General features: G+C 45.0%; 2 protein-coding genes across 2 annotated transcripts in view; one reads left to right on the top strand and one right to left on the bottom strand.

The window, feature by feature from the left end:
* The window catches only part of LOC106818790, a 5,325-nt gene extending 3,254 nt beyond the window's left edge, over window positions 1–2,071 (top strand). The window contains exons 2-3 of the mRNA XM_014823466.1: window positions 687–877; window positions 1,069–2,071. Coding sequence (XP_014678952.1) covers window positions 687–877; window positions 1,069–1,554 — 677 coding nt within the window. The 3' untranslated portion in view covers window positions 1,555–2,071. The remainder of the gene's footprint in view (window positions 1–686; window positions 878–1,068) is intronic.
* A 1,331-nt stretch (window positions 2,072–3,402) lies between these two features.
* Window positions 3,403–14,176, bottom strand: part of LOC106818789 (protein SERAC1-like) — a gene marked incomplete at its 5' end in the record, with an annotated part of 22,145 nt that continues 11,371 nt past the window's right edge. Inside the window, 5 exons of the mRNA XM_014823465.1 lie at window positions 3,403–3,779; window positions 4,346–4,495; window positions 4,774–4,956; window positions 5,696–5,793; window positions 6,044–6,144. Of these exons, the coding sequence (XP_014678951.1) occupies window positions 3,586–3,779; window positions 4,346–4,495; window positions 4,774–4,956; window positions 5,696–5,793; window positions 6,044–6,144 (726 nt within the window). The remainder of the gene's footprint in view (window positions 3,780–4,345; window positions 4,496–4,773; window positions 4,957–5,695; window positions 5,794–6,043; window positions 6,145–14,176) is intronic.

Raw genomic sequence — 14,176 nt, 5'->3', positions numbered from 1 at the left:
GAGTGAGATGGCGAGGAGCGAAGCGACCGAGTGGGGGTGGGGTGTGGGCAGGGGGGTTCCCTCTCGCACGGTAGGGAAGGCTTTTGCATTTTATAACTCAATTTTGTGCAATTTGGTGCAACTAAAGTGACTGTTTTCAGATATTGGTACAGATTTTTTTTGCGTGCGTGGATATCCTTCAGCATTTATCATGAAAGAGATATTCATGCGTGAGATATACTCGCATTTTTTTATTAGACAATTGCTGTTACTCAAGCAATAACGGTAGGTATCATGAAAGTGGGGGAAAATTCTCGCAATACAGGCTTTAAAATACTTGGTATAAAATTCTAGAGGAGGATCCTGTCTACCCCTAATGAGTCACCTACAGGAGTACTTAAAACAGCACAGAGATGTTTCTATCCACATAAAAAGGGTCACTTAGTGTAGACTTGTAGCTTCATTGCCCACTAATCTGTATCAATGTGGAGGGTGTAAAGAGCCACACAAAGAAGTCGCCAGCCACGTGCGTCCAAGTGCGTGCGTGCGTGTGTGAAGGGGGGGGGGGATTCCACATATATACCTATGTTTCCTCATGATTTCTTTCCATATATTGGTGTAGGAGACTGTATTCACCCCTAAGGTTCATCTACCCCCTGATCCTATGCAAGGTGTCAGTGAGATTTAAATGCAATTAACACTTCCAGTTCTACAAGTGCAAAAGCGTCTCACGTCGTTAAGGACTCAATACACAAAAGCAAGGCGGCTTACTGCTAGTAACCCGAAGAAAGCACCGACCAGGAAGATGATTTGGCTTCTGGAGATGCTACACTTTCTCGAAGATTGCATTGGAAGTTCCAGGCAGACAGTTTTCACGAGGTCAACATCCAATTTACAGGTAGGATACATTAAAAGTTATAAATAGATTTACAAAAAAATACTTGTTTGTACCATCGCTTGCATTACTATTGTGCCTGCTATTGTGATACTGCTGTAGCGATGTGCTTGTGTTTACACATTTGATGAGGTGAGTACTTGGGAATGAAAACTACTGAATGTTTACGAGCATTCTATTATTTTATTTTCTAGTGCATAGACAGTACTGGAATGAGTGATAAGAATGAAAGTTCAGGAGAAAATTCAGAGATTGAAGAATCGTCACTCAATGACTCGGTTAATGAACAATCACGTCTGAACACTGCGCGCAAATCTACTAAAAGACCCTTGAAGGAAGAAAAAGTCAAAGCAGTGAAAAAGAAAAAAGACGAGATAGAACGCAACATGCTTAAACATGTTGCTAAATGTCTTTCGTCAGAAAACATGAAAAAAATAGCCCAAGAAGACACAAGTAAAGATGTCTGTTCAGCATTTGGAATGTATGTGTCCCAAGCTTTAAGAAAGCTGAGCGAAAGAACACGTGTACTGGCTATGAACAACATTCAAAATGTTATATTCGAAGCTCAGATGAGTGAATATTCCACCCCACAGGAGGGGACCAACAATTATCTTGTCCACCAAAGAAGTTCTTCTGAGCCCGTCGACCTACCCACCCTTGATCAGCAAGCAGGGGTGTAGTCTGTGTATATCAAGGCTAGTCCATTGAGGCTTGCAACATACTGTCGTTACAGTGTGAAATTTCTTCACACGTACATCATGTAACCTCCTATATACCTCAACAAACGATGTCATGTATCTCAAATATAATTAGTGTAACACCAACCACTAATTGTTTGGCCTGTTCAAACTGTAATAGTGTAAGTAGTGGGTCATCCACTGATAATAAGGCACTAGTTAACAATTAGTTGACACTAGTAGCAATTAGTTGACACTAGTAACAATTAGTTGACACTAGGAGATTTTGACAATTTAGTCTATGGTTATCTATTTGATTTTTTCTTGTAGATCTGTATCAGAGATGCCAACACATATTTGAAGCAATCTGTAGTTTCTGGCCATCAAATTAGTAGTTCGAGGGTCACGTAGTGACCTGAGTTGGCTAGGGGGGTCCGACATGCCCCCGGAAAATTTCTTGATTCTGAGATGCAATTTTCTGCATTCTGAGGGTCAAAAATGACAATAATAAAATTTTTTTTTGATCACAGTGAAATTCGTAGTTTGATACAAACTGGTCGTAATGGTGCAAAAGGAATAGAAATTCGTATAAAATACGGATAAATCGTAGTGGTTGGCATCTCTGCTGTATCCATGTAAAATACTAGTTTGGTGTGCATCTAGTATTTAGTAATATTTACTAATTGATAGTTAGACACTATATAACCACCTATTAGCTTCATTGTATTTGACGTAAGATCGTGCGATGCAAACCAGTAGAAGCATCTTAGTTACTGCAACCACCATCAGCACTACTGCCAGATTATTTTTCTATAAATTGTGTAAAATCCAACTTGTAATGTTTGTATATTTTGTGGTAGTGTTACAGTACACACAACCAAATGCTTAGTGTAGAGAAGCCTGTAGTAGTGCTACCTCTGGGGGCAGCCATCTTATTTTCCTTACTTGTTAACAAGGAAATATAAGGTGGTTCCATTCCACACAGGCTTTGTGTTGTACTACTAGAGAAACAACGAAAAAATATTAGCAATAGAAATCCACATCAGCAGGTATGAGTCACATTAACATTATAATGTCATCATTTTAAGATAAGTTGGCTGTGACAATGAGGTTCAGCAATACTGGTCTGATTTTACACACATACGCATGACTACGCATGAAATTATGAAAATAAATTACTTAAATAAAATATTACATACATTGAACTGTCTTTAAAAAATTATATAAAGCGTTGACTATATTATAAAACCCAAGGTAATACCAAGTCACTACACTTAGTATTCAACTGTAGCCTTCACCAATCAGAGTACCCGGTATATATTTTAACACGCTGCCACTCACCCTGAGTAAAATCAGGACAGGCGTCCGTTTCCTTGTTACGAATATCTCGGTCTTCAACCACATTGCACTGTACAGATATATTCGGATCCACTTGATTAAAACCTAATCATCACACGTGGCATCACAGGAAAGAGTCTCAGGATAGCGCCCCGTCACCATTGACGGCACGACGCTCGTCTCACCGCAACGGGAAACCCAGAAACTCTAAATACAGAATCTCGCACCGCGCATCTTCTCGTCACGCCGCCGGCGTAAACGACAAACTCCCTCCGTCGCTTGATCAGAGAAACCTCAGAGTAAAGGCCAAGACACACTGCAGCGACAGCGACCGACCGTAACGACAAACGACAAAGTCGCGGCGACTGGCGCAGCAACACTGCAGCGACAACGACCGACCGTAACGACAAAGTGTCCCCGGCGAAAGTCGCTGGAGAATAGAAACGTTTCTATTTATTTTTGTCGTCGAGGTTGTTGCCGGTCGTCGTCGCGTCAGTGCGCAATGGCTCATAGGAAACAATAGTTTCTAATTTTCTGAAAAGTCGTTTGTCGTTTCGGTCGGTCGTTGTCGCTGCAGTGTGTCTTGACCTTAACGGCGGCCGCGGCTGCGTAAACGACGAACGCCGTCACTCGATGGGAGCGACAGCGGCATATTAAAGGACGGCCGTGAATTTGCTCCCGGCCCCTTCATCCTCATCAGCTCATGTGGAACATGTCGAGGAAGAGGTGATCCTCTGAGCTGGCCTGCGCGATGTGCAGCTCAAGGTCGCGGGGAACGATCCGGCTGAGATGCTCCACCAGGAGGCGATAGGCGGGACTCGACGGCGCGCGAGGCTTGCACACGTACAGGTGGTTGTCCGTCACCAGGTGGAAGTCACCGATCCCAGGATCTGCGCGAGAGCAGACGTCGCGAATCGGAACGTTACCGCGGCAACGCGATGAGTCAGAACGTTACCGCAGCAACGCGACACAAATTTTTCACGCGCCGTCTTCTTCGGTTATTATGTAATAGTAATATATATTATGTTAAATGTACTGTGGTTCTGTGTTGGCACTTATTACCTGACACGTGGTGCCACCTACGTTTCTGGTTGTTTACGAATGATAAAGATGAACAAATCTAACAGCACTGCCTGCTGTAGGTCTCATTTCAAATGGCGGAAATTTGATCGAACTAGATCAAAGGGCCATGGTATTGTCAGACAGATTCTGTCTAGGAAACATCTATTAACAAAGTATAGCAAGCATCTTTACAACTGGTATATTTACTTTAATTTTACACTTCTGAGAGTGCAGAGCTGGAATAAGATTAAGTGCAGTTGGAGTGCGCCGTCCCATGTGTGATTAGTCCTGCAAATTGTCTAAATGCATTTCACAGAAACAAACATGCAAAACTTGTATATAAAAACACTTCTATGCGCGCGATAGCGATATCTAAAGATAAGATGCAGCTTACCGGCCGACGTGGGTGGCACGATGTGTGTTTCGATGGCTCCTCTCGGACCTATAGGGGTTTTGCTCATCTCTCCAATGCTCAGCACAGAGATGTTATGGATTTTCGCGATGTTTATAAACTCGTCGTGAAGTTTCAGCAGTTTTGGCGAATCTGCGAATCGCAATCCGGCGGAATTTAAAGACTGAGCGGACGAAACCGGAAGAGCACAGCTTCAATACATCCTCTCTCGCCAGGAACCTCAAAAATACTTTCTCACGAAACGTACAAGCCGTGCTTCTCTCACATCTAGTCAAGTCAGGTCCAGTCGAACCTACCCCTCGTATATCGCAGTGTTGTACATCTTAATATAATTGGATAGACTTATAATATAACAGGTCGATATAATAAATAGAGACTTTTACTGATTGCACGTCTATTCGACTACTCACCGCTGACTAGTTCCTTCACCTCTACGGAGGGATAGAGGAGGTACTTAGCTTGCTCCGTCTTGGAGGCGAGGGAGGAGCCGCGATGGGGAGTGCTGTAGAACACCACACTGCGTGTGTTCGTGAAGAGGCCCTCCATGTTTGGGTCTCTCATCGCGTGGAAAAGCATCTGCTTCACCAGCAAACCTAGACATGGTTCATACAGGACTGAAATTGTTTCCAAGGACTTTTCAAGGACATTTTATCGGAAATTCAAGGATATTTTATCAGACATTTTCATGAAATTCAAGCACTTTTCAAGCACAAAATCAACATTTACAAAATTCAAGTATTTTTCAAGGACTCCCTTCAAATTCAAGGACTTTTCAAGGACTCCCCTCAAATTCAAGGACTTTTCAAGGACTGTGCGAACCATGCTAGACGACGGATCGCGGACGAACGCAGGTTAGAGTCGATCGCGGTCTATATGAGATTTCTATGTCATAACGCGAGTTTCACCGGCTGCTTTCTCACCAACTTTTCGGTTCGCATCGAAAATATTTCGGTGATGCACCCCTCTCGAAGGGTTTTGCTGAACTTACAGGCTCGTCTACTTGCATTTTTACGACTCATGTACATAGCACACTCGTGGATTACCAAGGTAACCACACACCCAGCATGACATACCGAGGTTTACTCACACCATCTCTGGACAAAGGAAATCATTAGTCAGTGTTGAAGAGTGCAGATTTAAGTATTAGACTTCTACGTGAATTACATTTCACAAACGCAGAGCAACACTTCATAGACGTAGGGTTGTGACAGATGCATGGTTGTCATTCAGAGTAAGGTTGGAGAGTTACAGTGTGGGGGGAAGGGGGATGTCTTGGACGGGTAAAGCTGATACTAACAGTGGCCTAGCAACACAACAGAATAACCTTACTACCTCCCATCGAGTGTGTGACGAATATGATTGGTCGCTCGCCAACGCCCGCAGCCTTCAGCTTCTGCAACATCTTAGTGGCTCTCTGGTCCAACGACCGTCTAGGAAGACACGCATGCAAAGTAAAGTGTACCTACCAGTCATAATTATATGTGAAAGATGAGTAGCTGAAAGACACATCTACTGTGAGAAAAACATCTAAACCCATTAATAGCTTATATTATTCCCAATATACTCCTTGTACAACCATTTCGTATATATTCATGTTTAAACCGTTGTTATAGTACATTATTTACATTAGTCATGATAATTTACTACGCAGTAACATTTACTGGTAATAATTCAACGTACTTTGCTGTCCCATGTGGACACTTCTCTCCCCAAGCACTGAGGTATGTATCATATCCCACCATCAGCACCCGAACATTAGGAAAGTCCTGTGGCAACCAATCCTACGTGACGAAAAAATACAGAAAAAAATGTATTAAACAGCTAATGTCGCTGTCAAACTCTAAAGAGTAAAAAGCTCACGATCAATATAATCAATGCCGGTGACAATGCAACAACATATGATACATTCCAACCAGAATGCTGGAGGCCATGGCATTACGGAGCACGTTTCAACTTAAAAAACAACAACGAAACCGGAAAGGAAGTAGCGGGATAACTAGTCTCACTCTACATCTCTCTCTACTTGCGCGGCGCGGCATGGGATGGCGTGACGGGATGGCGTGGGGTGGGACGGAGCAGCGTGGGACGGCGTGACGGGATGGCGCGGGGTGGGACGGCGTGACGGGATGGCGCGGGGTGGGACGGAGCAGGGTGGGACGGCGTGACGGGATGGCGCGGGGTGGGACGGCGTGACGGGATGGCGTGGGGTGGGACGTTATCATGGTCACTGACACTGGTCAGGTTAAAATTGTCATTAATTTCCCTCTTCGTATTCGTAGCACTAGATCACCAGAGCGTGATCATTGCTTTCAACACGTACCATCTGCACTTTCTTCAACGACACCCTCATGCAGATTAGAAAAATGACACTCAGTCTCAACTTCTCAAGTTGGTCGCTAATAAAATTCGACGTGGATGTTCGTATAATAAAATTACTAATTAAAAATTAGTCATTCGGCTAAAAGGCCAACTACCTGGCTGTACCCTAGCTCTAGTACTATAGCCCGCTTACATTAACTGCCGCTGGCCAGCTGCTGCCAGCGGCATATAAATGTAGGCACATAAATGTGGAAACATAAATGTGGGAACATAAATGTAGGGATTAAGTAGTACTAATAGGTTTCGAAATTATTTTGCGCAACATGTGTATTTCATAAATAATCATACCTTCCATGACTGTTTATAAACACAAGATCAACCAATCAAGCACACAGTTACAAAACGTTACGGAGTTTATGAATGGATAGTGCTTTAGAGAGTCGCCTAGTGGTGTTTCTAGGAACTACAAATCAGCGACGAACCCATTGAACGCAGTAGTTCTACTTTGTAAGTGAAACATCATTAGTCAATGAAAAAGTAATTTTAGCATATTTACTGCGTACATTGTAGTAATGTATGTTGTGTAGAATGTACGTAACGCGATCATGTTTTATATGAGCTAATCGGATTAATGACGCTACGCGTGTTTGTGTAAAATTATGACATAAGTTAGCATTTTGCCCCAGGCGAGCTGTTGTGTTTACGGTGACGTCAGTGTGATTTTAGTGTGCATTGCATCTGTTTGACTCTGCCTCCGTCAACGTCACTTGCAGGAATATTTGGTAGGATCTATATCTGGATAGTTTACTGCGTAGCCCACGGTTACGTACGTAACTACGTAGGCCCTACTATGTGTTAGTGCATTTTAGAATTAATGATGCTCAGCCTCAGGTTTTCATTCCTTGAATTCTTTCCTTCTTCCTCTGATCTGTGACAGTGTGATGACTAATCTAATGGTAATAAAATTTCCACAGACATTTCAGCAAAGACTGGCAGCGCGAGTACACGGAAATCCACTGCTCAAGGTGAATTTGGGCATTCTCGTGTATCGCACGCAGTATCTCTACACTTACAAGGTATGTTAGAGTAATTTATTTCTATACCATGTGAATTCAGTTTCCCTGGTGACTAGCTAATATGTATTGCAACAACATGATGTATCATTCATATATCACAGTCAGTGCTCGAAATAAGCGTTGTTTATATATATATTATACACTCCTGGTACAATCACACTGCGTTTGTGTACCGGCACCCCCACCTTGCGAAACCAACTCGTCCAGTATCAAAGTGTCACTATCGGATGGGTTCGTGTGATTTTTACATCTAAATCTAAATGCTACTTAACGTGAGAACGGAGAAGCGGTCGTGTCGACAAGGCGCACAATCTCACGCGTGATTGCGGTGGACTCACCGTCGAATGAGTTGCTAGGGCTTGCAGGCATATCAGCTCTACTGAATCGTCAGCCCCCTTACTGAGCGCGTCGGCAAACGACGGTTCCTGGCTCCCCAAGCTCAGCTTTGCCTGAGAATGAATGCAAATTATCCCAGGTTGAGTACGGGACATTGTGTCAAGCCTTATAGTCGAGGTAGAACTATATGCAGTGAACAAAGAGCGACATTTTTGCAATCATGAGCGGCAACACGAGCCCATTTACATGAATTACCACAGAATTGTTTGATTAATTAATTATTAAAGCCTTCCTAATTAAAAAACATTTGCACAATAGAGACGAGATTATAAACATCGAAAGGAATAGAAGACGGATTTTGCAGATTTTTTTACACAACACATTCTGACGTATAAACGTTCTTTTTTCTCGATTCACATCAAGAATCGATTCACAGCAAGGGTCGTATGAATGAGGAAAACATCGTCAGGTGTATCAGGGATAAGGCGAATCAGACTAACGGAGGCTACTGGGCGCCGTGACCGCACGGTGTCCCGCGAGCACACACCAACGTGCACGCCACGACTCAGGGGAACGGAGTAAAGGTCACACAAGGATACCTCACGCACGGCTCGGTGCAATACCTGGTCCTCGGACGTCGCTTTCTTGACCGCGCGCGACGCAAACTCTGTGAAGAACTGCACACAAGGGTCGGTGTCAGCTGATGGCAGTAACGTTAGCACCGTGTAGAGCTTATCCGCTATGCTGTCCTGAAAGCACGAGCAACAAGAGCAATCAGAGATAGCAAACCTCTGCCACAGCGCAATAGTCCCCCCATCTTGCTAGTACACCCAATATAGAGTTTGAAGAAATTTCCAGAAATTTGGGGGGGAAAAAACATCCAGGATTTTTTCTTTTTTTTTAATGAATTTTGAATGGGTCTAAAGTCTTCCCCACAAAAAAAATCCTGGATCCAGATCTGTAAATAGCTCACCTTTTCACCTGAAAGCTTAGGAGGTCGAAGGAACAACCTTAGATCGGCATTCTCGCTTCGCGCCAGACCAATCTGTGTCCTCATGTCGCAGGCCTGTGCCAACTGCACGTACTGCCAGTCTGTTAATTGTCAGGCAGGAACAACATCAAACATGCATGCTATACGTTAACAGGGGTAGAAATTAACTTGCGAACAAGGGAGTCCAACGGACGGGGACTCCCTGCCCTCAAAAAGAGGGAGTCCGCAGCCTAAAGTTCAAAACTAATATGAACAATAACGCATGTGCTTATTTTGAAGAGTCATGCTGTTGCACGTCTGCCAAATTTTCTTTGGACATTTCTTTAAAAACTACGGTAATCCTGCGATGCCGTGCTCTGGAACGAACTAGTTGGTATGGCAGAATTTTTAGGGAGTCACACTGACGAGCGTTGATAGCAGTTCTATGCACGGACAGACCAACCAATGATCATATATTATTATTACACATACTGCATGCATCTAGTCATCATGACCAATACTCGTCAGTGTGACTCCCTAAAAATTCTGCCATACTAACTAGTTTGTTCCAGAGCATGGCATCGCAGGATTACCGTATTTTCCCAACAAATGTCCAAAGAAAATTTGGCATACGTGCAACAGCATGACTTTTCAAAATAAGCACATGCGTTATTGTTCATATTAGTTTTGAACTTCAGGCTAATTCAATGCTTGGCACCATTTAATCCTTGGCGGTAAGCCAGATTTACACGGACGAGTTTCCGTCCGACTACTAACAGACTGGAATAGAGTGCTCACAGCATTGCAGCTCTGAACCAGGAAGTCACGCACAACGACAACGACGCCAGCAATGTCGTTCGCGTTCACCGTTCGTTAACGTCAATGAACAACGATGCCTGCGCAAGATTTCAACCCCAGAAATGAAGCCCACGTATTCGACCATGGCTCTAATCCCGCTCGCCCGCCTTCCGACCTCGCGGCTAAACACGCACGCGCGAGTCGCCGGCACTACCCGGCCCGGGATGGCACGGCTCGCATCCGATCGAAACACTGCGCGAAACAATCACCGAGGATGAATATACGTGAAAAATACACGTGCCACGAGAGTGCACCGCGTGTCGCGCACGTCCGATCGAAACACCGGGGCGCGGAACCACGACCGCGTGCGTGATTAATGACCTCTCCAGCCCAGGATGACTCGCGAGTGCCTTGTATTCGACCACGGCGCACGGACAGGCATGCGCATGACCTCTGACCTAGCGACTAAAAACGCGCGAGTGCGAATTGCCTGCGCTACCCGCCCCGGGATGGCGCGGCCCGCGTCCTGCGCTACCCGCCCCGGGATGGCGCGGCCCGTGTCCTGCGCTACCCGCCCCGGGATGGCGCGGCCCGCGTCCTGAGTGTCCGATCGCAACACCGCACGCCACCGAAATATTTACCGCTCCAGCCGTGATGGCTCGCGAGTGCCTTCACTCCCAGCAGCCTGACGGTGTGGTCGTCGTTCTGTGCGAGGCTCAGCAGCTTCCACGGGTCGTGGCTGTACGCACGCACCCACGACAGCATCTTGGGCTTCTGCCTCGCCAGCGCCAGCAGCTGCCGGCTGATGTCGGCCATGTGCATCGTCGACTCCGACGTCTGACCATCGACGATCCGCCGTGCGGAGTCTGCGGCGAGGAGAGCGGGAGGGAGTTATGAGGAGGGGATGTAGGAAGGGATGCGGATGGGACAGAGAGGGATTAGAGGGGTTGTGAGCACTGATCTCTATATACTAACTGGATAGCGCTTAACCTATCCATGATCGTTGATGCCACCACCGAATTTATATATTTTTATAGATAGATAGATATATACAGTGAGAGAAAGAGAGATAAAAGATGGGATACCATAGGGTTTTGGCTGTGACGTCACGGATGGGGTAGGAAAAGATTAGGGAAAGAGGAATAGGTGAGTAGACAAGGGACTGCGGAGAGCGAGCGGCTTGTGAGGAGCGGCGGCTATGCAGGAAGAGATGAGGACGGGGTAGGGAGGGACTAGGGGAAGGAATGTGCAAGCCCTCCGCACACGAACGCAAAGAAAAGAATGTACGGAGAGATTCAAAGCCCTTCAGCAGAGGAATGCAGAAAGAAAAGATATGCAGATGTGTGGATATAAGTGCCGAAAGAAAAATGAATGCGGATGGGGTAGGAGAAGTCTAGGGAAGGGATGTGGGAAAGGATACTATCAAGGTGGAGGAGGACATGAGAAGGAATGCAGAAAGGAATTTAATAGAGGAATGCAAGAAGCAAAGTAGGGAATTTACAGATGAAGGAATACATGGGAAGGGATTAATCGAAGATATCAAGGAGGGGGGCAGTGCATTAAATACTTTTTCGTGTTTCCTGAAGGCTAGAAGAAATCTACTCACCCTCATCTCTCATCTACTCACCCTCATCTCTCATCTACTCACCCTCATCTCTCATCTACTCACCCTCATCTCTCATCTACTCACCCTCATCTCTCATCTGAGCGTGAGTAGAGAGAGATGCAGGTAGTAATGAGAGCCATGCAGGGTGATAATGAGAGATGATGCGTGATAGATGAGAGATGAGGCTAGTAGATGAGAGATGCAGGGTTGCAGCTAGATGAGAGATGCACGGTGCAAGTAGCATGAGAGATGAGGGTAGTAGATCAGAGATGAGGGAGTATGATGAAGCATGAGCGTGAGCTAGATGAAGATGAGGGTAAGTAGATAGAGATGAGGTGAGCTAGAGGAGAGATGAGGGTGCAGTAATGAGAGATGAGGTGATGTAGATGAAGATGAGGCCGGAATAATGAGAGATGGCAGGCTGTTGAGTAGATGAGAGATGAGGATATATGATGAGCATTTGTGAGTAGATAGAGAGCCAGGTGAGTAGATGAGAATGAGTGAGTTAGATGAGCAGATGAAGGTGAGTAGTTATGAGTAGATGAGTGTGAGTAGCATAGAGCATGGGAGTAGATGAGAGATGAGGGTGAGTAATGATGAGATGAGGGTGAAATAGGAGAGATGAGGCCGGCGTCCGGTTCTTGCATCTCTCGTGAGTTAATGAGAGCATGAGGTGAAGTAATGAGATGAGAGGGTGAGTTAGATGAAGAGATCAGGTGGGTAGATGACAGATTGAGGGTGATAGATGAGTAGATGAGGTGCAGTTTATATGAAGATGGGTGATTAGATGAGAAAATGAGGTTGAGTAGCATGAGAGACTGAGGGTAGTAGCATGAGAGTGAGTTGATTAGATGAGAGATGAGCGTGAGTAGAATGAGAGATGAGGGGTGAGTAGATGATCAGATGTAGGGTGAGTAGATGAGATGATGAGCCCGTGATAGATGAGAGATTGACGTGAGTAGATGAAGGATGAGGGTGGTAGGCATGAGAGATGCATGGTGAGTAGATGAGAGATGAGCGGTGCCAGTAGAGAGACGTATATGAGCGTGTGACGTATGATGAGCCAGTTATGCAGGGAGTAGATGAGAGTATAGGGTGAGTAGATGAGGATGAGGGTGCAGTAAGAGAGATGCAGGGTGAGATAATGAGAGATGAGTGCAGTAGATGAGAGATGACTGTGAGTAGATGAGAGATAAGTAGTAGAATGAACAGATGAGGTGAGAGCATAGAGATGAGGTGCAGAGATGAGCAGATGATGACGTAATGAGAGATGAAAGGGTGAGTAGTTATGAGAAGCAGGGTGGGAGTAGATGAGAGAATGAGCGTAGTAGATGAGATCAGAGGTGAGTTAGCATGGAGATGATTGACGTTGAGTATCCATAGGAGATGAGGCGGCCTGAGTAGATGAGAATGCAGTGTAGATGACAAGAATGAGGTGATTACCATAGCAGATGAGTGAGTAGATGAGAGATGGGATCGGTGAGTAGAGAGAGATGAGCGTGCAGTACATGAGCAGATGAGGTAGTAATGAAATGATGTGAGTAAATGTATAGATGAGGCTGAGTAATGAGAATGAGACCTAGATGAGAGATGAGGTGAGGAGAGCTGAAGATAGGATAGATGAGAGAGGAGGTGAGTAGATAGAGATAGGTGAGTTAGATGAGAGATGAGGGTGAAGTAGACTGAGAATGAGGTAAGTAATGAGTCAGATGAAGGTGACGTAGATCAGAGATAGGGTGAGTAATGAGAGATAGGCCGTCAGTAGATGAGAGATGCATCGTGAGTAGAATGAGCAGATGAGTGAGTAGATGAAGATGAGTAGCTAGATGAGAGATGAGGGTGAGTAATGAAATTGGAGGGTGATAGTAGAGAATGAGCGGTGAGTTAAGAGAGATGAGGGTGAGTATATGATGAGATGAGCATGCAGTAGATGAGAGATGAGGAGTAGATGAGATGAGGTGACGTACTATGAAGATGAAGGCGCGTGAGTAATGAGAGATGAGGGTATAGATGAGAGATGACGCGTGAGTAGATGAGAGATGAGGGTGATAGATGCAGAATGAGGCGTGAGTAGATGAAGATGAGGGTGATAGTGGAAGAGTGAGTAGATGCAAGCATTGAGGGAGTAGATGGACAAACGAGAGATGAGGGTGAGTAGATGAAATGAGGTGAGTAGATGAGAATAGGGGTGAGTAAATGAGAGATACGGGTGAGTAGCATGGACATGATGTGAGTTATATGAGAATGAGCTCCCAAGTAGATGAGAGATTAGGGCTGAGTAGATAGAGACCTGAGTGAGTAGATGCAGAGATGAGCGTAGTAGATAGAGTATGAGGTGAGTAGATGAGAATGGAGGTGATAGATGAGAGCATGAGGTGAGTAGATTAGAGATAGGTGAGTAGATGAGAGATGAGGTGATCAGCATGAGAGATGAGGGGTGAGTAGATGAGAGATCGAGGTTAGTTAAGAGAAAGATGACGGTGAGTATATGAGAATGAGCGCGTGAGTAGATGAGAATGAGGTGAGTAGATTCTTCTAGCCCTTCAGAAACACGACAAAAAGTATTTAATCACTTGCCCCCCCCCCCCCCTATATCTTCTGATTAATCCCTTCCATGTATTCCTTTCCTCTGTAAATTCGCCTAGCTTTGCTTCGTTGCATTCTTCTTATTTGAATTCCTTTCTGCATCCCTTCATGTAACCTATCTT

The sequence above is a fragment of the Priapulus caudatus genome, unplaced genomic scaffold (assembly GCF_000485595.1).
Source record: "Priapulus caudatus unplaced genomic scaffold, Priapulus_caudatus-5.0.1 Scaffold2529, whole genome shotgun sequence".
In the NCBI taxonomy this organism is placed as follows: Eukaryota; Metazoa; Priapulida; class Priapulimorpha; order Priapulimorphida; family Priapulidae; genus Priapulus; species Priapulus caudatus.
The sequence above is the reverse complement of the archived record's forward strand: the minus strand, read 5'-3'. Positions and strand labels throughout refer to the sequence as shown.